Source organism: Rhincodon typus, chromosome 36, assembly GCF_021869965.1.
Source record: "Rhincodon typus isolate 14 chromosome 36, sRhiTyp1.1, whole genome shotgun sequence".
In the NCBI taxonomy this organism is placed as follows: Eukaryota; Metazoa; Chordata; class Chondrichthyes; order Orectolobiformes; family Rhincodontidae; genus Rhincodon; species Rhincodon typus.
Window position 1 is genome coordinate 15,673,220 of NC_063367.1, and position 20,035 is coordinate 15,693,254.

The 20,035-nt window shown below is 45.0% G+C and overlaps 1 protein-coding gene across 1 annotated transcript in view; it reads right to left on the minus strand.

The window, feature by feature from the left end:
• The window catches only part of LOC125487078 (myosin-10-like), a 46,735-nt gene that overhangs the window by 6,688 nt on the left and 20,012 nt on the right, over positions 1–20,035 (minus strand). The window contains exons 4-8 of the mRNA XM_048617044.1: positions 15,967–16,109; positions 7,018–7,339; positions 5,636–5,733; positions 3,350–3,479; positions 442–561 (exon numbers count right to left, since the gene is read on the minus strand). Of these exons, the coding sequence (XP_048473001.1) occupies positions 442–561; positions 3,350–3,479; positions 5,636–5,733; positions 7,018–7,339; positions 15,967–16,109 (813 nt within the window). The remainder of the gene's footprint in view (positions 1–441; positions 562–3,349; positions 3,480–5,635; positions 5,734–7,017; positions 7,340–15,966; positions 16,110–20,035) is intronic.

Below are 20,035 nucleotides of genomic sequence, written 5' to 3' on the forward strand. Positions count from 1 at the left end.
AACAAGGTGCAGAGCTATCTCACAGACTGGCCTGACATAGTCATACTCACAGAATCAGACAATGTCCCAGACACCATCATCATCCAGACAACACGGAGATTTAAAAGACAAGTTACAAAAGCAGCAGAGCGGAGATAAAGATTTTTTTTTTTTAAAAAAATACACAGCAAGTTGTTAGGATTCGGGACGTACTGGTTGAAAAGTCAGTGGAAGCAGATTTTGTAGCAATTTTCGAAGAGAATCAGACATACATTTGAAAAGTAAGAACGATACGTATTTGCAGGGTTCTGAGGAAATAGGAAGGAAGCTGAACTAATTGAATAGCTCTTTCAAAGGGGCTGGCACAGATGTGATGGGCTGAACTGCCTCATTCTGTGCTATGCCATTCTATGAAACCCAAAATGACCCCGAAAGGGGGTACCCTGTAAAAGATAGACCAACCTCCTGAAAGCTTCTCAAGTCTTCTCTGGCTTTGTCTTGCTCCTCCTCCAGGCTTCTCACCCGCTCTTGATATACTCGAAGGGTGTCCCGCACAGACTGCAGCTCCCGTAACAAGCCGTCCTTCCCCCCGGCAACCCACCAGGTCAAATCAACCAAATCCAACGGTGAGAAAAGGATGATGGAGGAGGGAGGGGAAGCGGGGACACAAAACGAGAAGAGTCGTGAGCTTTATCAGATATGCGAATGCAGGAGATTCATGTTGGAAGTGAGAGAGCCATTGCTTCATGAACCACATCACGTTTCCCAGCCCTTGGCTGTTAAACAGGAGCCTAACAGGTTAAACTCTTTGAAAAGAAACAAGCTCAAACATGCCTGGCTCTGAAAGAGTAGACGAGCCTGCAAAGGAAGTAAACAAAGCCCCAGCGACTGCTAGGCAAGGCAGGATTGTCCAAGTCACACCTGAATGAGAGGAATGCAGCCAATGCAGGAAAAGTGGATTTTGCTCCATTTGATAATCGACCAGAGTCGAGAACGAGCACATTTTCCCAGTGTGGACTGAACCATGGTCTAGCCTGCGTTAATTTCAGACATGGTGGAATTAGGGGTATTATTACTGGCGCTCAAATTAGGAAACAAAACTAAAAAGCCTGAACGTTTTAGAGTGTGTGTATGGAGTGGATAGAGTAATAGAGTTGTACAGCATAGAAACAGACCTTTTGGTCCAGCTCGTCTATGCCGACCAGATAACCTACGTTAATCTAGTCTCAGATTCTCCAGCATCTGCAGTTCCTACTATCTCTTAATCTAGTCCCATTTGCCTGCATTTGGCCCGTATCCCTCTAAATCCTTCCTATTCATATACCCATCCAGATGCCTGTTAAATGTTGTAATTGTACCAGACTCCACTACTTCCCCTGGCAGCTCATTCCATACACACACCACTCTCTGCATGAAAAAGTTGCCCCTTAGGTCCCTTTTAAATCTTTCTCTTCTTGCCTTGAACCTATGCTCTCTACTATCCAGAGGAAAAGATCTTGGCTATTCAAAATAAAAACCGAAAGAACTGCAGTTGCTGTAAATCAGAAACTGTTGGAAAAGCTCAGGGGTTCTGGCAGCATCTGTGAAGAGAAATCAGAGTTAATGTTTCGGGTCAAGTGACACGTCCTCAGAATGTCCGCAATTCCCAGGAAGGGTTACTTGAGCCGAAACGTTAACTCTGATTTCTCTTCACAGATGCTGCCAGACCTGCTGAGCTTTTCCAGCAGTTTTTGTTTTGGTTTCTGATTTACAGCATCCACGGTTCTTTCGGTTTTTGACCTTGGCTACTCACCCTCGCGATGTCCCTCATGATTTTATAAATCTCCAGAAGGTTCACCCCCCACCTCAGCCTCCCAAGCTCCAGGGAAAATAGCCCCAGGCTATTCAGCACCTCCCTATAACTCAAACCCTCCAACCCTGGCAACATCCTTGTAAATCTTGTCTGCACCCTTTCAAGTTTCACAACATCTTTCCTATAAAGATGGAGACCAGAATTGAACACAGTATTCCAAAAGTGGCCTAACCAATGTCCTGTACAGTTGGATGACAATTGGACAAGAGTCAGTTTAGTTTAATTGTGCACTAAGTCCGCATTGTTCAGCCAAGGCTCAGTACTAAGCATGTGCCTTTGAGTCACAAGGCTCTGGGCTCAAATCCCACTCATTGGCATGAATGCAGTGGCACTCAACTGCAGTATTGAGGGACTGTGTGGGATTGGTCTGTCTGTTGCCATGAACCCCTTCCTGCCTGTCTCCCCCACTCCCACCACCAATAACCTTTCCCTTCTTCCAGTTTGTCATGGAATAATGGACGATTCCAATACAGAAGGAGGTCATTCATCTGTCATGTATGTCTTGACTCAAACAACAATCAGTGAAAGTAACAAGAGTAGCAGCAGGTCATTTGGCCTGTTGAACCTGTTCTGCCTTTCAGTAACATCACGGTTGATCTGAAGGTAGCCTTAACCCTGCTTTCCTGTCTCTCCCCCAAAACCTTGGACTCCCTTGTAGATCAAAAATCATTCTTACTCCACCTTGAATCTGTTCAATGACAGTCTGCAGCACTTGAGGAAGAGTCTAACAACCGCTTGAGAGGAAAGATTCCTGCCCATCTCAGTCCTTAATGGGAGACCTCTTTGTTTTAAACTGTGCCCCCTGTGACAGGAAACATCCTCTCAACATCCACCCAGTCAAATCCCCTCAGAATCTTAAATGGAGTCATAGTGCTGTACAGCACGCAAACAGACCCTTGGGTCCAATTCATCCATGCTAACCAGATATCCTGGATAAATCTAGTTCCATTTGCCAGCATTTGGTCCATATCCCTCTAAACCCTTCCTATTCATACACTGCTCCAGATGCCTTTTAAATATTGTAATTGTACCAGCCTCCACCACTTCCCCTGGCAGCTCGTTCCATACACACACCACCCTCTGCATGTAAAAGTTGCCCCTTAGGTCCCTTTCAAATCTTTCCTGTCTCAATTTAAAACTATGCCCTCAGGTTTTGGAATCCCCCACCCTGGGGAAAAGCCCATTGTCTATTTACCCTGTCCAAGCCCCTCATGTATGTTTCTACAGCATTGCCTCTCATTGCTCTAACCTCCAATGGCATAAAGCTCAACTGCTTTTCTGCACCCCATCATCCCAGGAATTAGCCCAGTGGACGTTGTCCACTACAAGAACATCCCTCCTTAAGTAATGGGGCCAAAACTGTACACAGTGTCCCAGATGTGGTCTCAAGAAATGGTCTGCTTGTGTGTAGCAAGGTTTCCCACCTTTCCATGTGCAATGTCAAACATGGGACCCGAGGCTCACCAATACTTAGAAGTAAGGAAGATTACAAGGATAAGACATCGCAATAGTGCTCACCTGTTTCAAAGCTCCATCCTCCAGTTTGGCCGAGGGAAATGAGAGAGGGGGAGGAGAAGACCCATGGCTGCTGCTGATGAGATCCAGGGACGATTTTGTTTTGGCCATTTCTGCCTCCAGATGCGAAACCCTAAGCACAGCAACAAATGTTTCATCTCACAAAGAAACAGTACCATTCACAACTAGATGCTGAATGTAGCCCCACCACCACCACTTTATCTGTCCCTGGCATTTCTTTTATTTATTCATTCGCGGGATAGGGGGATCACTAGCTAAGTCAACGTTTGTTGCCCATCCCTATTGACCAGAGAGCAGTTAAGAGTTAACCACATTGCTGTGGGTCTGGAGTTACATGTAGGTCAGACCAGGTAAGGATGGTAGTTTCCTTCCCTAAAGGACATTAGTGAACCAGATGGGTTTTTCCCAACAATCGACAATGGGTTCATTGTCATCATTAGACTCTTAATTCCAGATTTCTTTTTCTATTCAATTCAATCTGCTATGGCCGGATGGAAACCAAGGTCCCCACAATATTCCTGGGTGTCTGGATGAACAGTCCAGCGATAATACCTCTAGGCCATCACCTCCTCTTAGTGGGTAGCTCTCTCATTGCCAAGTCAGACACCCATGGGCTCAGGTTCCTCTGCAGGGGCCTGAGCACCTAACCCAGGTTGATCCTCTGCACGTAAAACTAAGGGAATGCTGCACTGTCTGAGGTGCTGTCTTTCTCATGAGATGTGAAACCGAGACTCTGACTGCTTTCTCCGTTTGATGTAGGGACCCCATGTGACTGCTTTGGAGAGAAAGCAGAGGAATTATCTCCAATGTCCTAGCCAGGAATATATCCCCTCAGCCACTATCAGAGAAGAATGGACAATCTGATCATTATCATATTGTTATTGGTGGGAACTTGCTGTGAGCAAATGGACTACCATTTCATAAATTACAACATTTTGAAGTACAGTACTTTGACAGTTGTTTTGAGGCACTTCAATTTGTCCAGAGGTCAGGAAAGGCTTTACTGAAACGCCTATTTTTTCTTGCAGGATAGAGATAGGCTGAGAAATGGCTAACAGTTTAATTCAGGCAAATGGCAAGGTGATGGAAAGTCTGATGCAGGTGGGAACTATACAGTAAATGGCAGAAACCTTCATTTTAGTTGGAATATTATGTACAGTTATGGTCACCTGCACTACCAGAAGAATGTGGAAGCTTTGGAGAGAGTGCAGAAATGGTTTACCAGGATGTTTTCTGGTTTGGAGGGTATTAACTATGAGAAGAGGTTGGACAACCTGGGTTTATTTTCACTTGAATGTCGAAGGTTACAGGGCGACCTGATAGAAATTTACAAAATTATGAGAGGCAGGGAAAAAATGGATAGTCAGTCTTTTTCCCAAGGTAGAAATGTCAATAACTGGGAGACATAGCTTTAAAGTAAAATAAGGTGAGCTTAAAGGAGATGAGAGAGGCAAGTTTTTTTTAAACACAGAAGGTGGTAAGTGCCTGGAATGTGCTGCCAGAAGAGGTGGTAGAAGCAGATACAGTAGCAACATTTAAGAGGTATCTTGACAGAATAGGCAGGGAATACAGTGATATCGATAGCAGAGAGGCAAAAGTTTTTTAGCCTAGAAAGGTGTCATGCGTCAGCACAGTCTTGGTGGGTTGAAGGGCCTGGTCCTGTGCTGTACTGTTCACTATTCAGATCTCTAAACCATGATGAGCAATGACACTGGGAATCCATTGATAAAAGTAGAGGAAGTAAAAGAGAATGTTTAAATGGGGGAGATAAAAATCATGAGGTATCTTCACAGACTGAATAAGTGTGAACATTTTTCACTGGAGGGTGGATTTTGGTAACTGGAAGATACAGATTTAAACATACCAGAGGAACGATGAGGAGAATTTTTCCTTTTCTTTTAAATGAACATCATGAGTTGTTAGGATCTGGAATGAGCTACTTGAAAAGGCAGGAGAGTCAATAGTAACTAGCAAAAAGGAATTGGAAGAATACTTGGAAAGAAAAACATTTGCAGGGATTACTGGGGAAAGCGGAGGGAGTGGGGCAAAATGGATGAGATGTTCAAACCGCCTGTTCAGGCAGGATGGACCAAATAGCCTCATTTGAAGCCATTAGGCTTAGAAGAGTCAATAGCTTAGAGCAGAGCATAGGGCTGGATGAGCTGATTCAGAGAAGCTCAGCAATCAGCAACATAGAGACAATGAGCCAAGCATTAACCCAATACAAACCTACACCAAGGAAACACATGGAACACCAAGCCATCTTACTTATCCTGCAGCACTCCACCTCTCTTTTGATCTTCAAGTCGTGACATTTCCAGCATATTCTTCTCCCCTTCTAGTTGAGAAATTGAATTTTCCAATTGCTAAAAATTATAAGAAAATTAATAAAGAAATAAAAACCTCTGGATAATGAACCTTCTCTTCAACTCCTTATGAGATTTAAGAAAGAAGATGGCTTTGATTTAAGAAAATTCATTCATAGACATGGGCACCACTGGCAAGACCAGCATTTATTGCTTGTCCCAGTTGCCCTCGGGTAGCTGATGGTGAGCTGCCTTCCTGAACTTACTGGCCTTGGGGATCTTCAATGTTAACGATGAGAAATCTCTTCACCCAGACAGTAGTGAGCCCGTGGAATTCTCTCCCTTAGAAATTGGTTGAGGCTAAAATATTGTCTGTTTTCAAGGGTATTGAGCTTGATGATCAACCACAATCATAATGAATGGCAGAACAGGCTTGAGGGGCTGAATAGCCTACCCCTGCCGCTATCTTCTGTTTCTAAGACCCAGCAATGATAAAGAAACAACATTTATTTCCAGTAAGGATGGAGTGTGATTGGTGGGGGTGAACTTACAGGTGGTGCTTCATCATAGAGTCATAGATTCATACAGCACAGAAACAGACCCTTCGGTCCGACCAGTCCATGCCAACCATAATCCCAAACTAAACTAGTCCCACCTGTCTGCTCCTGGCCCATATCCCTCCAAACATTTCCTATTCATGTACTTACCCAAATGTCTTTTCAATGTTATCATTGTACACACATGCACCACTTCCTCAGGAAGTTCATTCCCCTTGCAAACCACCCTCTGTAAAAAAAAAAAAAAAAGCCCCTCCTGTCTTCTTTAAATCTCTCTCCTCTCACGTTAAAAATATGCCCCTTGAAATCCACCATCCTAGGGAAAAGACAACTACCATTAACACTTTAGATGACACAGTGTAGAGCTGGAGGAACACAGCAGGCCAGCATCAGAGGAGCAGGAAAGCTGACGTTTCAGGTCTGAACCCTTCTTCAGAAACAGGGGAGGGGTAGGGGGCTCTGAAATAAATAGAGAGAGGAGGGGTGGGGCTGGGGACGGTGGGTGGGGTGATGATAGTGAGTTCAGGTAGGCAATGGTGGGGGTTGGTCAGTGAGGTGGGAGGAGCGGGTAGGTGGGAAAAGAAGACGGACAGGTCAAGGAGGCGGAGATGAGGGGGAGGCTTGGTCATGGGATGAGGTCGGGCGTGGGGAGATTACCATTAACCCTTTGTTCTTCTGCACGGTGAAAGTCATGGGTTTAAGACCTAGATTTAGATCTTGCCCAAATTAAATTTGAAAGCGTGTATGCAAGGGACCGAGAATGAACAACAGTAGGCACCTCACTTACTTTCTGTTTGGCAGAGAGCAACTCAATCTTGGCTTTGCTCTCCAACAGTTGACCGTTGCGTTTCCTCAGCTGTTCAGACTGCCCCTCCAAAAGCTGGTGTGCCTCTTTCAGGTGGTCCACCAGCTGTGCCCGCTTCTTCCCACTGTCCAACAGGCGGACCGTGAGGTTCACGTCAGACTGGCCCCCTGCCAGGCCTTGGGGGAATGAGCAGGGGGGTACATCTGCTTGGCAGGCATCTGGAAGGTGAGACAAAGAGCGCCTCCTTTTGGCTATCAATCGGTTGTAGGGCCCAGGGACCTCTTCACCGTTGGTGAGGGGAGACCTAGCAGAGAAATGAGAAATGCACTATATTGAATTTATTGTCACATATATTGTAGTGAGAAAATAGTAAAATGCAGTGAAAGGCTTTTCCAATGTCTCCACGGTCTGGCGCCATTTAGAATAAATAGGAAAAAGGGAAAAGAAAATAGAAAGTTAGAGGTTAAAGGGAATCTAACAGTCCTGAGTCAGCTCATCACCATCAACGATGCCTGTGCCACTATCCCTCCTCCACCGTCTCACTGCCATCTACACCAGACCCAACCAACAATAAACTCACCAATCCTCAGGGGCCGTTTTTTTCCTGCTCAGGCTACCCCACCGATTCTGATGCCAGGTCCCATGCTTGTCCCAGAAAATAAGTAAGGGCTCACTCGAGGCACCCCAAGCAAAAACAACAAAACAAGAAAAGAGAAAAGGAAAGCAGTCAGAGCGTATGAGCTCTGGCTCAGGAGAGAAACTCCACTGCCATTTTGCAGTGCCATCAGATGAAGGCAGGGAATCGCCTCACTGTAATGGCAGCAAATGATGGCTTCCTGCTCTAAAAAATGCATTTATGTAGCACATAATGTCAGACATTACAAAGTCCTTTACAACCAATGAAGTACTTCTCAAGTGTAGTCCTGTACAAGTTCAACAATAACCTGCTTGGTCTCACTCTCTATGCCCCTACTAATAAAATTAAACATATAATATGTTTTATTAACAGTTTGCTCACCTTGGGCTGCCGCCATCAATGACATAGTCACCAAGGTCTCTCTGTTCCTCCATTCGCTTTAGGGTTGTGCCCTTTATTTTATATCGTCTCTCCACGTTCTTCCTACCAAAACGAACTACACCTTGCACCCATTCCACCAAGCTCCTTTTAAACCTCTACACTAAGTCTTTAATACACATCCGAAAAGCAAACATTCCAGCACTGATTTCTTGGGAACTCCACTACAAACCTCCTTCTAGTCCCCCCAAAAAAAAATCCATGAAGCACTGATCTCTCACTTAGTGAATTTCACACCCATGTTGCTGTCCCTTCCATTCAATCAGTTATAATTTCAGTCAGAAGTCTTTTGCGTGGTAGTGCATCAGATGCAAAGCCACTGACTTAGCGCAATCTGCCCTCATAACGTAACCTTTTAGCCTATGATAGAGATGCTGGCTTTGATCAGTTGTGTTGGAATGAAGCACTGCAATAGAGTTATTATTTAACTGAGAGTGTCATGACACAACTGGGAATAATGCACTGATAAGCTCCACCAATCCACAAACCATCACAAATGTACGAATTGTTGCAGAGATAGTAGGAACTGCAGATGCTGGAGAATTTGAGATAACAAGGTGTAGACCTGGATGAACACAGCAGGCCAAGCAGCATCAGAGGAGCAGGAAAGCTGTCGTTTTGGGCCTAGACCTAGATTTTCTGAAGAAGGGCCTAGGCCCGAAACGTCAGCTTTCCTGCTCGGCCTGCTGTGTTCATCCAGCTCTACACCTTGTTATCACAAATGTACGAATACCGAATTTAAACCATCAAGGTGACCGATTTGCTTGACCGAACGCTATTCCGGGCAAAAATAGCTCACACCAGGTTTCATCATTCTCAGCAAACAAAATCTTTAACAGGTGCTTAGTTCCTTGAAGGTGAAGTCACAGGTACACAGGGTAATGAAGAAGGCTGCCTTCATTGGTAAGAACGTCGCGTATGGGCGTTGAGACATCATGTTGCAGCTGTATAGGACAATGGCAAGGCCACTTTTAAAATACTGCATACAATTCTGGTCTGGCTGTTATGGGGAGGATGTTGTTAAAATTGAGAGGGTACAGAAAAGATTTACAAGGATGCTGCTGGGATTGGAGGGTTTGAGTTTTAGGGAGATGCTGAATAGGTTGGGCTTTTTTTCCTGGAGCATCCTGAGGCTGAAGGGTGACCTTATAGAAGCTTATAAAACCATGAGGGGCATGAATAGGGTGATTAGCCAAGGTCTTTTCCCCAGGGTGGGGAGGTCCAAAACTAGAGGTGTAAGGGGAAAGATTTAAAAGGGACATGAGGGGATAACGACTTCACACAGGAAGTGGTGCATGTATGCCAGAGGAAGCGATGGAGGCTGATACAATTTAGAACATTTAAAAGACATCTGGATGGGTTTACAAATAGGAAGGGTTTAGAGGGATATGAGCCCAATGCTGGCAAATGGGACTCGGTCAGATTGGGATGTCTGGTCAGCGCGGACAAGTTGGACCGAAGTATCTGCTTCTGTGCTGTGTGGCTCTAGGACTCTAAATGGTAGTGGAAAAGAATAAAGTACTAAGCAGCTTGAACTATACATCATTAAACCCCAAATACACAAACACTGCCCAGAAAGATTCAGCAGACACCAGGGATTAGGTCTCCCTAATTGCACTGTCAATTTGAAGTTGGGGTCCCTAACAGCTCCCATATAAAGAGGGCCTAGGGACAGCAAAAACCATCCCTACCAGGAAGCACAGAGATAAAATGGACCATTCAATATAACTCTCAAATACCTTCACTAAAGTGTTAGAACTCGATGGTATCTGGCAGACAATGTTGTTGCAAAGTTGGGTAGCGTACTTGTGGATTGGGAGGCAGGAAGTTAGAATTTGGTGTTTGTAAAACGCTAGTGGGGGAAGAAGTGTGAGGTCCCTTCAAAAGATGATGTGCTTTTTCTATGCTGAAAGATTCAAAAAGGATGTCTGTGGGCAGCAGCTTGTGGGTTTGCAGGCGCACAAAGAGTACCCGAATTAACACATTTGTATCAAAAGGCCATACAGTTTGCAGGCCAAGCAGCAGTTTTGTTTCGATACTAAGACGACAAGTTTAGAATTTAACCAATCAATTTGAACCAGGCGCCCAGACACCAAAAATCAATTAAATTTAAATCTGATAGTTTTGGCAACATAGGACCAATCCTATTTTAAGAAATATTGATATGTCATAAAGGTTCTAAAAGAAGAAGGTAGTTGGGCAAGGACACAAGAGCGAACTGCCATCTGCCAGAGTTAAGAGCCATCAGTTCTGAAGAGAGAACTACTAGCTCTCTCAGAATTCTCTAAGCCTTAGAGAAAACACCAGCCAAATCAAAGGTACCTACGGCACAATTTGTTAATATCCCTGACAGAAGAATCGACAGAGAAGGCATTCCTGACAGAACATTCAATGGAGCAGGCACAGACCATTCCAGAAGATGTAATCTGGCTATAATTTCAAGACACTAAATTCTATTGTTTTGTTATATAAGTGGGACTTGGATTTATTAGAACAGCATACCATTAAAATCTTGTGTTATTCGGGAATAGTTAGCAGTTAGAAGGGATTTGTTTGGTTTATTAATAGTTTAGTTAATTTGTTCACTGGTAGAGTTAGATAAATAAATTGTTACTTGTTGATTGTAAAGGGAGTGTCAGGGCTTTATTTGATTTAACCACTAGAAGCTGCTGAAAGACAGGTTACACTCCTTTTCACCCTCCTCTTAACAGATTATAGGCCAAGGTGCTCCTCCTTGGGTGTTTTGGGTTTTGGTTCTAAAAGAAGAGGTGGGGGTCAACATCCACTTTAATAACAATGTTGACTGACCAGTGAGATTGGAGAATCCACACAGATGGCAAAGCAGGAAGCAGGAATCAGGAAATATGCATCATTATGGAAGAACTGATGTAAAAATCATGCAAGTGGGTGATTAAAGTAGTAACAGAATTGGAAAATCATCAAATTTACCCCACCCTGGTAATATTTTTTTTTCAGGGCCAGAGAGGATGTTTAGCAGTAATTGTGATGCACTAAGCTATTAAAATCATAATGAATCACTGATTGAAAGAGCCTCAAGCATTTTTTTAATCAGTCTCTCATATGATAACAGTGAGTAATTAGTTCATGTCCTAACAGTGACATTTGCACAGATTCCAACTGCAAAGACTGTGACAGTACAGCCCAAAGCAGTGAGGTATAAATGTATTTTAGTGTTTAACCGCACAAGGACAGACATCAGCAGATGCCATCAGTTTTCCCTCCAATCACAGCCAGCAACGGCAACGTATGCATTTTTACAGTACCAAATTCTGGGCTGTGGATAAGGACAGAAGGATGTGGCTGTGATGCCTTGCAATGTTCAATAGTCCAGCTGAATGGCTAGCATTCACATGCAGAGGGACTTTGGGATGTGAGGGCTGCAGAAATCTTGGGAGGATTGGAGAAAAAGATTGACAATTCAGTATATTTCTCAAATGTCTTCATTAGAGTGTTAAAGGCAAGAAATATTAGCAACACGCACTTCTAAAAGAGATGGTCTATTATTGAGTATAGAGGATAATGTTGGCTTGTGACCCTGGGATGCTTTTCAGTTTCAATCACAGAGTAGGTGGACACACTCCCCCAGAAACATGCAGCTGAGTCATTGAATCATTTCCAAGAATTTGCACCAAACATTTCCGCGAGAGGGAGGGTAGATTTGAAAGGAGACTATGAGATTGAGGGAACATTACAAGACAAAGGCAAAGCATTGCAGAAATAGAAAGTGCTGGAGAAACTCAGCAGGTCTGGCAATGCCCATGGAGAGAGAAACACAGTTAAACATTTCAAGCCCAGTATATGACTTATCTGGAGACTTCTCTCTCTATATTTCTTGGGATAGACTGTCCGCTGATGTTCATAGCAAACCCGACTCCCGCTGCTCCCACAACAACGCTTTCTCCTACGCCACTTCCTTTAGGAGTTCATTATATTCTCCCAGTTCCTCCATTTCGCTCATTATTGTACCTCTGCCAATAATGCCACCATCCAACAGAGGTACCTTTTATCTCAACTGAGGATTTCCCTCCCACTTCTAAAACTGCGACATAAGAACATAAGAAATAGGAACAGGAGTAGGCCACCTGGCTCCTCGAGCCTGCCCTGCCATTCAATAGGATCATTGCTGATCTTTTCATGGACAAAGCTCCATTTAGCCTCCCACTCACCATAACCCTTCATTTCTTTACTGTTCAAAAATCTATCTATTTGTGCCTTAAAAACATTCAATGAGGAAGCCTCAACTGCTTCGCTGGGCATGGAATTCCACAGATTCACAACCCTATGGGAGAAGAAGTTCCGCCTCAACTCAGTCCTAAATCTGCTCCTCCTTATTTTGAGGCTATGTCCCCTAGTTCTAGTGATTGTTGTGGGCAAGGCTTTTAACTATGTCTAATCCATTTCAAGCACTTCACACCAACCCTTCCATTCCATCCCAGTACCATGATAAGATTCTCCTTGTCCTCATTTTCCACCCCACTAGCCTCTGTATTCAAAGGGTCACCCTGCCATATCTGCCACTCCAGCAAGATGTCATCACCAAAAACATCTTTCCCTCCTCTCCCCAGTCAGCGTTCTGCAGGGACCATTCGCTCCGTGATACCCTGGTCCACTCCTTAGTCACTCCCAACACTTGCTGTCCCCTCATGGCACCTTCTTGGGCAATCCAGGAAGTGATGTGCCCCTTTCAGTTCCTGCCTCCTCATTGTCCAAGGCCCCAAATACTCCTTACAGGTGTAACATCGATTTACTTGTACTTTTTCCAATTTAGGAAACTGTGTTCCCTGCTCACGCTGCTACGTCCTGCACAATGGTGAAATCCAGTGTAGATTAGTTGACTGATTTACAGAACACCTTTTCAAGCATTCTGCCCAATTGCTATTTTAATACATCGTCTTCCCTCATGCTCGCATCTGTGTCTCAGAGTTCCTGCAATAAAGCTTACCACAAGTGGGATAACAGCACCTCATTTTCCCTTCAGTCACTTTACATCCTCCTGGAGTCAAATTGTGTTCAACATCAGACCATGAACTTTGCCCTCCATTTGCTTCCCTGCCTCCAAACACCCCTGCCCCAAATAACTGTATTCCTCAGTTGTGCCTTCAATCGAGTGATGACCTACTTTCTTCTAATAATACCTACCCTGCACTTATATCACTTCTTGACAACTATCACAGCTCCCTTTGCCTTTTGCTCTGTGACACCAGCAACGCCCGTCCCCTATGGTTCCCTCACCTTCCCTTCTGTTGTTCCTCCACATTTCTTTGCTGCAGTATAAAAGCCATCATTTCTCCACCTCTCTTCAGTTCTGAGGAGTCATGTTCGGCTCAAAACATTAATTTTGTTCTTGCCTGCACAGGTGCTGCCAGAGCTGCTGAGTTTCCACAATGCGTTCTACTTTTATTACAAGTTGGCTGCAAAATAATTGTTATATAAATAACTTGCAGCAAAATATTTCATTCCACACTATACCGCAGGAACACTTGCAGACATACCATGCTTTGAAGCCCTCTGGGAGCTGCCTGTCTAGGGTCCCTGTGCACTTGAAGGTTTTTTTTCTGCTGCAGATAGTTTAATTATCAGGAAGAGCATTGTTCCTTATCCACTGGCACCATTGAGCTAGCCAGACAAACAAGCAACTGTTTGTCACAATCTTCTACCCAATCAACCTATCCAATCCTGGCCTTGACTAATACAATTTCATTTACACAGCACATTTCATACCTTAGGATATCCCAAATTATTTTATTGAAAATAGAGTCGTGGAGATATACAGCCCCTTCGGTCCAACTCGTCCACACCGACCAAATATCCTAAATTAACCCAGTCCCATTTGCCAGCATTTGGCCCATATCTCTCTAAACCGTTCCTATTCATGTACCCATCCAGATGCCTTTTAATTGTTGTAATTGTACTCGCCTTCACCACTTCCTCTGGCAGCTCGTTCCGTACATGCATAATCTTCTGCCTGAAAAAGTTGCCCCATAGGTCCCTTTTAAATCTTTCCCCTCTCACCTTAAACCTATGCCCTCTAGTTTTGGACTCCCCCTAGGGAAAAGACCTTGGCTATTCACCCTATCCATGCCCCTCATTATTTTATAAACGAATATGAGGCCTCCCCTCAGCCTCCTACCCTCCAGGGAAAATAGCCCCAGCCTATTCAGCCTCTCCCTATAGCTCAAACCCTCCAACCCTGATAATCCTTTTGTAATGATTGGTACCGGGTGGATCTTGTTAACTATGAGATCCTTGATTGGGGTTTTTAACCTGGGCCAATCAGGGAGCTCTGGCTGACAGACTTATGTCTGGGATACAGAATTTCCTCAAATCAGGGAAATTAGGTGCACACATAACAAAAGGGGGACTTGGTGATGGGATACCGGCCTCTGTGCAGTTATTTCAGAAGGTTATTTTTAAGGTATTCCTGTAATGCAGGAAACAAGGCTGCCAAGTTGTACACAGAAAACCCCCAAAATTACCTGGTATTAGTCATATTGAGTGAGAGATGGGTAACGGTCAGGGCATTGGCAAGAGCTCCCTTGCTCTTCTTCAAGATAGTGCCACGGTATCTTTTATGTTCGCTTGAAGGGGAAGATGATCTAACGTCACATCAAGAAAATGGTACTCCCAACAGTGAGGCTCCTCCTGAGAACTCCATTGCATCAGTCAGCTTGAATTGTTTTCCATAAAAATGTACCTTTCCAAATTGTACGCATTAATGTTACATAACTGCTCAAATTTGATATTACGTAAAGTGAAACACAGTTCACTTGTTCTCGAAACTGTGTGTGTGAGTGTGTGTGTGAGTATGTGTGAGAGAGTGTGTGTGTGTGTGTGTGTGTGTGTGTGAGTGTGAGTGTGTGAGTGAGAGAGTGAGTGAGAGAGAGAGAGAATGAGAGAGTATGAGTGCATCTCACTGTGTGCGTGCTTGTGTGTGTGGGTGAGAGAGAGAGAGAAAACAAGTGCGTCTCGCTGTGTCTGCGTGACAGAGAGTGTGTGTGTGTGTGTGTGTGTGTACGTGTGCTGTATACATATGTGTGTGTGTGCGTGTGCGCGCGTGCATGTATACGTGTGTGTGTGTGTGCGCGCGCGCATGTATATGTGTATGTGTGTGTATACGTGTGTGTGTGTGTATTCTGAGGTGCTCAACCACACTTGCAACTACAGGTTACATTTACAATATTCGTTGCATGTCAAACACACAGCCCGAGAGGTGTTTACTCATCCTTCAGCCCCTCATGTTGAGAGGACCCTCGGTTCTGGCTTTTCCCTGCTAAGTCTCTGCAGCTATAGTTTTGGTACACCACTTGGCAAATAGCCCTGGATCTTGGCACATGCCAGTCTGCCGCACTCTATCACCGACAGCTCTGGAAGACCAGCAAGTCTCCAGGAGACCAGAGCCTACCTTTCACTGAGCTGCTCATCCTCCAGCTACAGCTGATGGTTGCTTCAGTGTGTATCCCTGGGAACAGCCTATAGAGCACACTGTCCTGCATCATGGAACTGCTCATGATGAACCTCAATAAAATCCCCTTTCCAGAAGTGAGCCAACAGGATTTTAAACTTCTCTCTGCCTGCATTACTTGAGCCCAATGCAACCAGTTTACACAAACCATACTGACCCAAACCATCTCCTGCCCAATCCATCCTGGTTTATGTCAAATCCTTACTAGTTCAGCCTGGCTTCTGATGATCATAGCAGTTTATAGGAGGGGAGAGATGGCAGAGAAAGATCAGGAATTTGAATGTGTTAATTCTCTCGCATACACTAAACCAGAGCGAATACAAATACATTTTACTGAGATGGCAGATATTGCTCGCCAAATTCACTCTCCTACCTGCCACTGTCAGACAGATCATAGCAGAGCCTCCGAGCTAATCGCAGTGGTTCCTTTCGTTTCGCATTAACAGCTCCCAAACCATCCACGATGCAGCAGGGATAGGTTGGATCAAAGCATTTCAGGTCATCGGGCAGAGAATCCTAAAGCAGTCAGAATCAAAAAGGAGGGCTCGGATTAAAAATAAACCAGAAATGTTCAGCACTCAACAGAGCTTCCTCCTCCACAATCTGAGAGTGAAGTGCTGTGGTTTCTGTTTCAGGATGAAAGCTTGCCAGCTTACTTAAAGCTGTACTGCTTATATAATGGGTTCAAAATGGCGTGGCAAATTACAGTCCAAACCCTGCCACTGTGAGTGTCAGGTTCACGCATATCTGACTGGGGTCTGGGTTCTACCGTGTCTCATCCTGCGCTGCACAGATGCCAGAACTCAGGACCAGGAAGCGCCTCCACATACAAGTGATTGAATTGGACTTGGCATCAGGTGTGTTGTGTGTGGCTTTGTTGGAGGAACGGAGCAGTGGATGAGAGGTGGTGGGGGTGAGTGAGGGCAGAGTGGGGAGTGGGGGAGTGGGGGTGCAGTTGAGAGAGGACGGACTGGAGAGTGGGGTGGGAGGTGAGTGAGGGCAGAATGGGGAGTGGGGAGAGAGGATTGGGGTTGGTGTGGGGAAGGTGTTGATGGGATGTGGGGATTGAGAGTGTGGGGTTGGGGTGAATAGTGGGGGTGGAGAGTATGGAAATTGTCAATGGGCAGTGGGTGTGGTGTGGGTGGGGAAGGCTGTTAGTGGTTGATGGAGAATGGGGAGTAGGGCTGGTGCGGCTGGGCAGTGTGGATGGTGGGTTTGGGGGGTGAGGAGTGTGGGGGTGGGGTGAATAGTGGGGGTGGAGAGTGTGGAAATTGTCGATGGGGAGTGGGTGTGGTATGGGTGGGGAAGGCTGCTGGAGGTTGATGGAGAATGTGGGTGGGTGGGGAAGGCTGTTAGAGGTTGATGGAGAATGTGGGTGGAGGGTGGAGGGTGGAGTTGGTGTGGGTGGGGAAGGTTGTTAGAGGTTGATGGAGAATGTGGGTGGGGAGTGGGGGATGGGGATGGGGATGGTACGGGTGGGGAAGGCTGTTAGAGGTTGAACACAGTCACCAGCTGCTCCCCATCACCATCACCAACACCCATCAGGATGGGTCTGGGGCTGGTGGACAGGACCCAGAAAGTGAGAAACAATAGTGGAACCTTGCACGCTCTGCCGAGTCCAATACCGAGCTGACACTTACCATCACCCAGTAAAGGGTGGCCCACTGTCTGAGCTGCCGCAAGGACTGCTATCACTTGCAGAGTCAGGGATATTAGTAGCTCATTCAGATGCTCCTTTGCCACACACAGGTATGTGGGCAGGTCAGATATGCGATTTACAAATGACAAAAAGGGATTTTAGGAGACACACAATGACACTGGTGAACAAGGCACAGTGGTTCACCATGAAGCAGACAAGTTTCAGGGATGAGTTCCTGGCGTCGGGGAGTTTTGGTGGAGCAGGAAATAGTCTGGACCTGCAAGAGGGAGAGTAACAGCTCACTGACTAAAGACAAATTGTAAAGGGAAGAGAAGAAGTTTCTTTTAAACAATAAACGTGGCGCATTATTGTGTTCTGGATCCGACAGGGAGTTGGAAACTGATTCAATAGGAACTTGTGTCAGAGAGCCAGAGAGTGTTTGGAAGGGAAAAAGAAATTCAGTACCTCTGGCAAGTGAGTGGCACTAACTGGATAGCCCATCTGAAGAGATGGTACAGGCTTGATGGGCCAAATGGCCCTTTCCTGAACTGTACGGTTTGAGGATTCCACTGGGAATAGGGAGCGCTACTGCAATCAGTTCATAGTCCTGTGACACAATGATCTGATATTTCATTGATAAAGTCTCACACCTCAGTTTACAAGGAAGACAGGACCTCCCTGAGCTGTGTAACACAATCTTAACCTCAGAAAACCATTCAATATCAATGTAAAACTGGCAAGTGGGGCCAAATGGATTTCAATTTAAAATGAGTGAAAAGCCAAATGAAAACAGACACTGGGAAGAAATATTGGGAACAATGTGCCAGGCAAAGATATCAGGGATACTCAGAGTTCCAGGACATTACAATGGGAGAGTTTGGCTGTGAGAATTCAGCCAATTTGCCTGTTCCTGTCTTTTAATTTCATGTGCTTGAGGTTCAGCTATGACCCAGTAACTCACCAAGGCTCCTTAGACAGCACTTTGCAAACCTGGGATCTCTGCGTCCCTGAAGGAAAAGGGCAGCAGATACATGGGAACACTACCACTCCTTCAAGTTCCCCTCCAAGCCACTCACTGTCCTGACTCGGCAATATATCGCCATTTCTTCACTGTCGCTGGGTCAAGATCCTGGAACTCCCTCCATAACAGCTCTGTAGATCAACCTACACCACATGGACTTCAGGGTAAGAGGGCAGCTCCCCACAACATTCGAAGGCCATTAGGGATGGGTAATAAGTAAACACTGTGGATGTTAGACATCTAGAATAAAATATAATGACTGTTCTTCAGAACATTCTGAAGAGCCATAACAGGCTTGAAATATTAACTCTGTTTCGCTCTCCACCAATGCTGCCAGACCTGTTGAATTTCGCCAACACTCTGTTTTTACTATGGGCAATAAATGTTGGCCCTGCCAGTGACACCCACAAACTGTGAAACAGTACCATAGATATTGGGACATGGAAACATTCCCATCAGTGCATTGGTGATCCTGTGGCTTTTTTTTAAGTCGTTCACAGGATGTGGGCATCACTGGTCAGGCCAGGATTTATTGTCCATCCCTAATTGCCCGAGGGCAGCTTAGGGTTAACCACATTGCTGTGTGTCTGGAGTCACATGTAGGCCAGACCAGGTAAGGATGGCAGATCTCCTTCCCTAAAGGACATTAGTGAACCAGATGGGTTTTTCCGACAATCGACTGATTTGAGTCCCCAGAACATGACCTCAGTCTCTGGATTAACAGTCTAATGATAATACCACTAGGCTGTCATCTCCCCACATAGATATGGGGATCAGATATCTTCGTGGTTCCATCTACAGTAGAAGTTTGCAACAGCGAGCCACAGAATGGTGAACGCTTAAAGAATCCACAACATACTCAGCAAATGGAATATACTATTGTTGTCATCATGTGGGGTGTTAGTAAGCACGACTGGGTACTTTCTTTTTCATTCAGGCAACAAAGTGGTAACAGGGTAAATAATGGCTATTAAAGGGTTAAGCATGAGAATTCAAATTCCTGTTAATATACTTATACCTGCAACAATGAAATCCAGCAATGAATGATCATCGCCACATTGACACAGCTATATCTGCTGTCCTTTCAGTCTGCCAAACCTCTGAGGGTCTCCACTGTTAGAGTCTTCATCAGAGTTTATTAGTGACTTCATGGATCATTGCAGCACATAATGCTCTCCTGAGAGGTTAATGGTTTTAACTCACAGCAATGATAGCAATGGAATGCTCCTATCAATTTCCATGCTCCAGGGCAAGGATGGCCAAAAATCCATTCTCCTGCTCTTGATTGTCATGGACAGTATGAGCATTTAAGATTGAACCCTTGAAGGATCTTGATGAGCGTTAATAAGGAGAAACTGGTTGTATTGGTCAGGTGGCTTGGTAACCATAGGACACAGATTGGTCAAAGAACCACAGAAGGAAAGATTTTGTCCTACGCAGCAAGCTTTGACCTTGAACCTTTTCCCACAGTTTGCAGCTGGACTACTGTCAAACAGCCCCCAAATACCTACTGTCAAGGCTCAGACATAAAGATTGGGTCTATGAAGTCAATGCGTCCAACCAAACCTGACCCTTCAGATCATCTTGAAACATCTTAAAGAGACTGTAGGTGTTCATGGCTAGAGAGAGTGGCCAGTGGTATGTAAGGGACTCCAATGTGGAAGAGGTATAAATTAGAGATTTTTTTTGTAAATACAAAAACTCGATGGCTCAATCTTGGCTTTAAAAAATCATTTGGGATTTTAATGACAGTTCCCTGAATCATCCAACTGGTTGTTATAG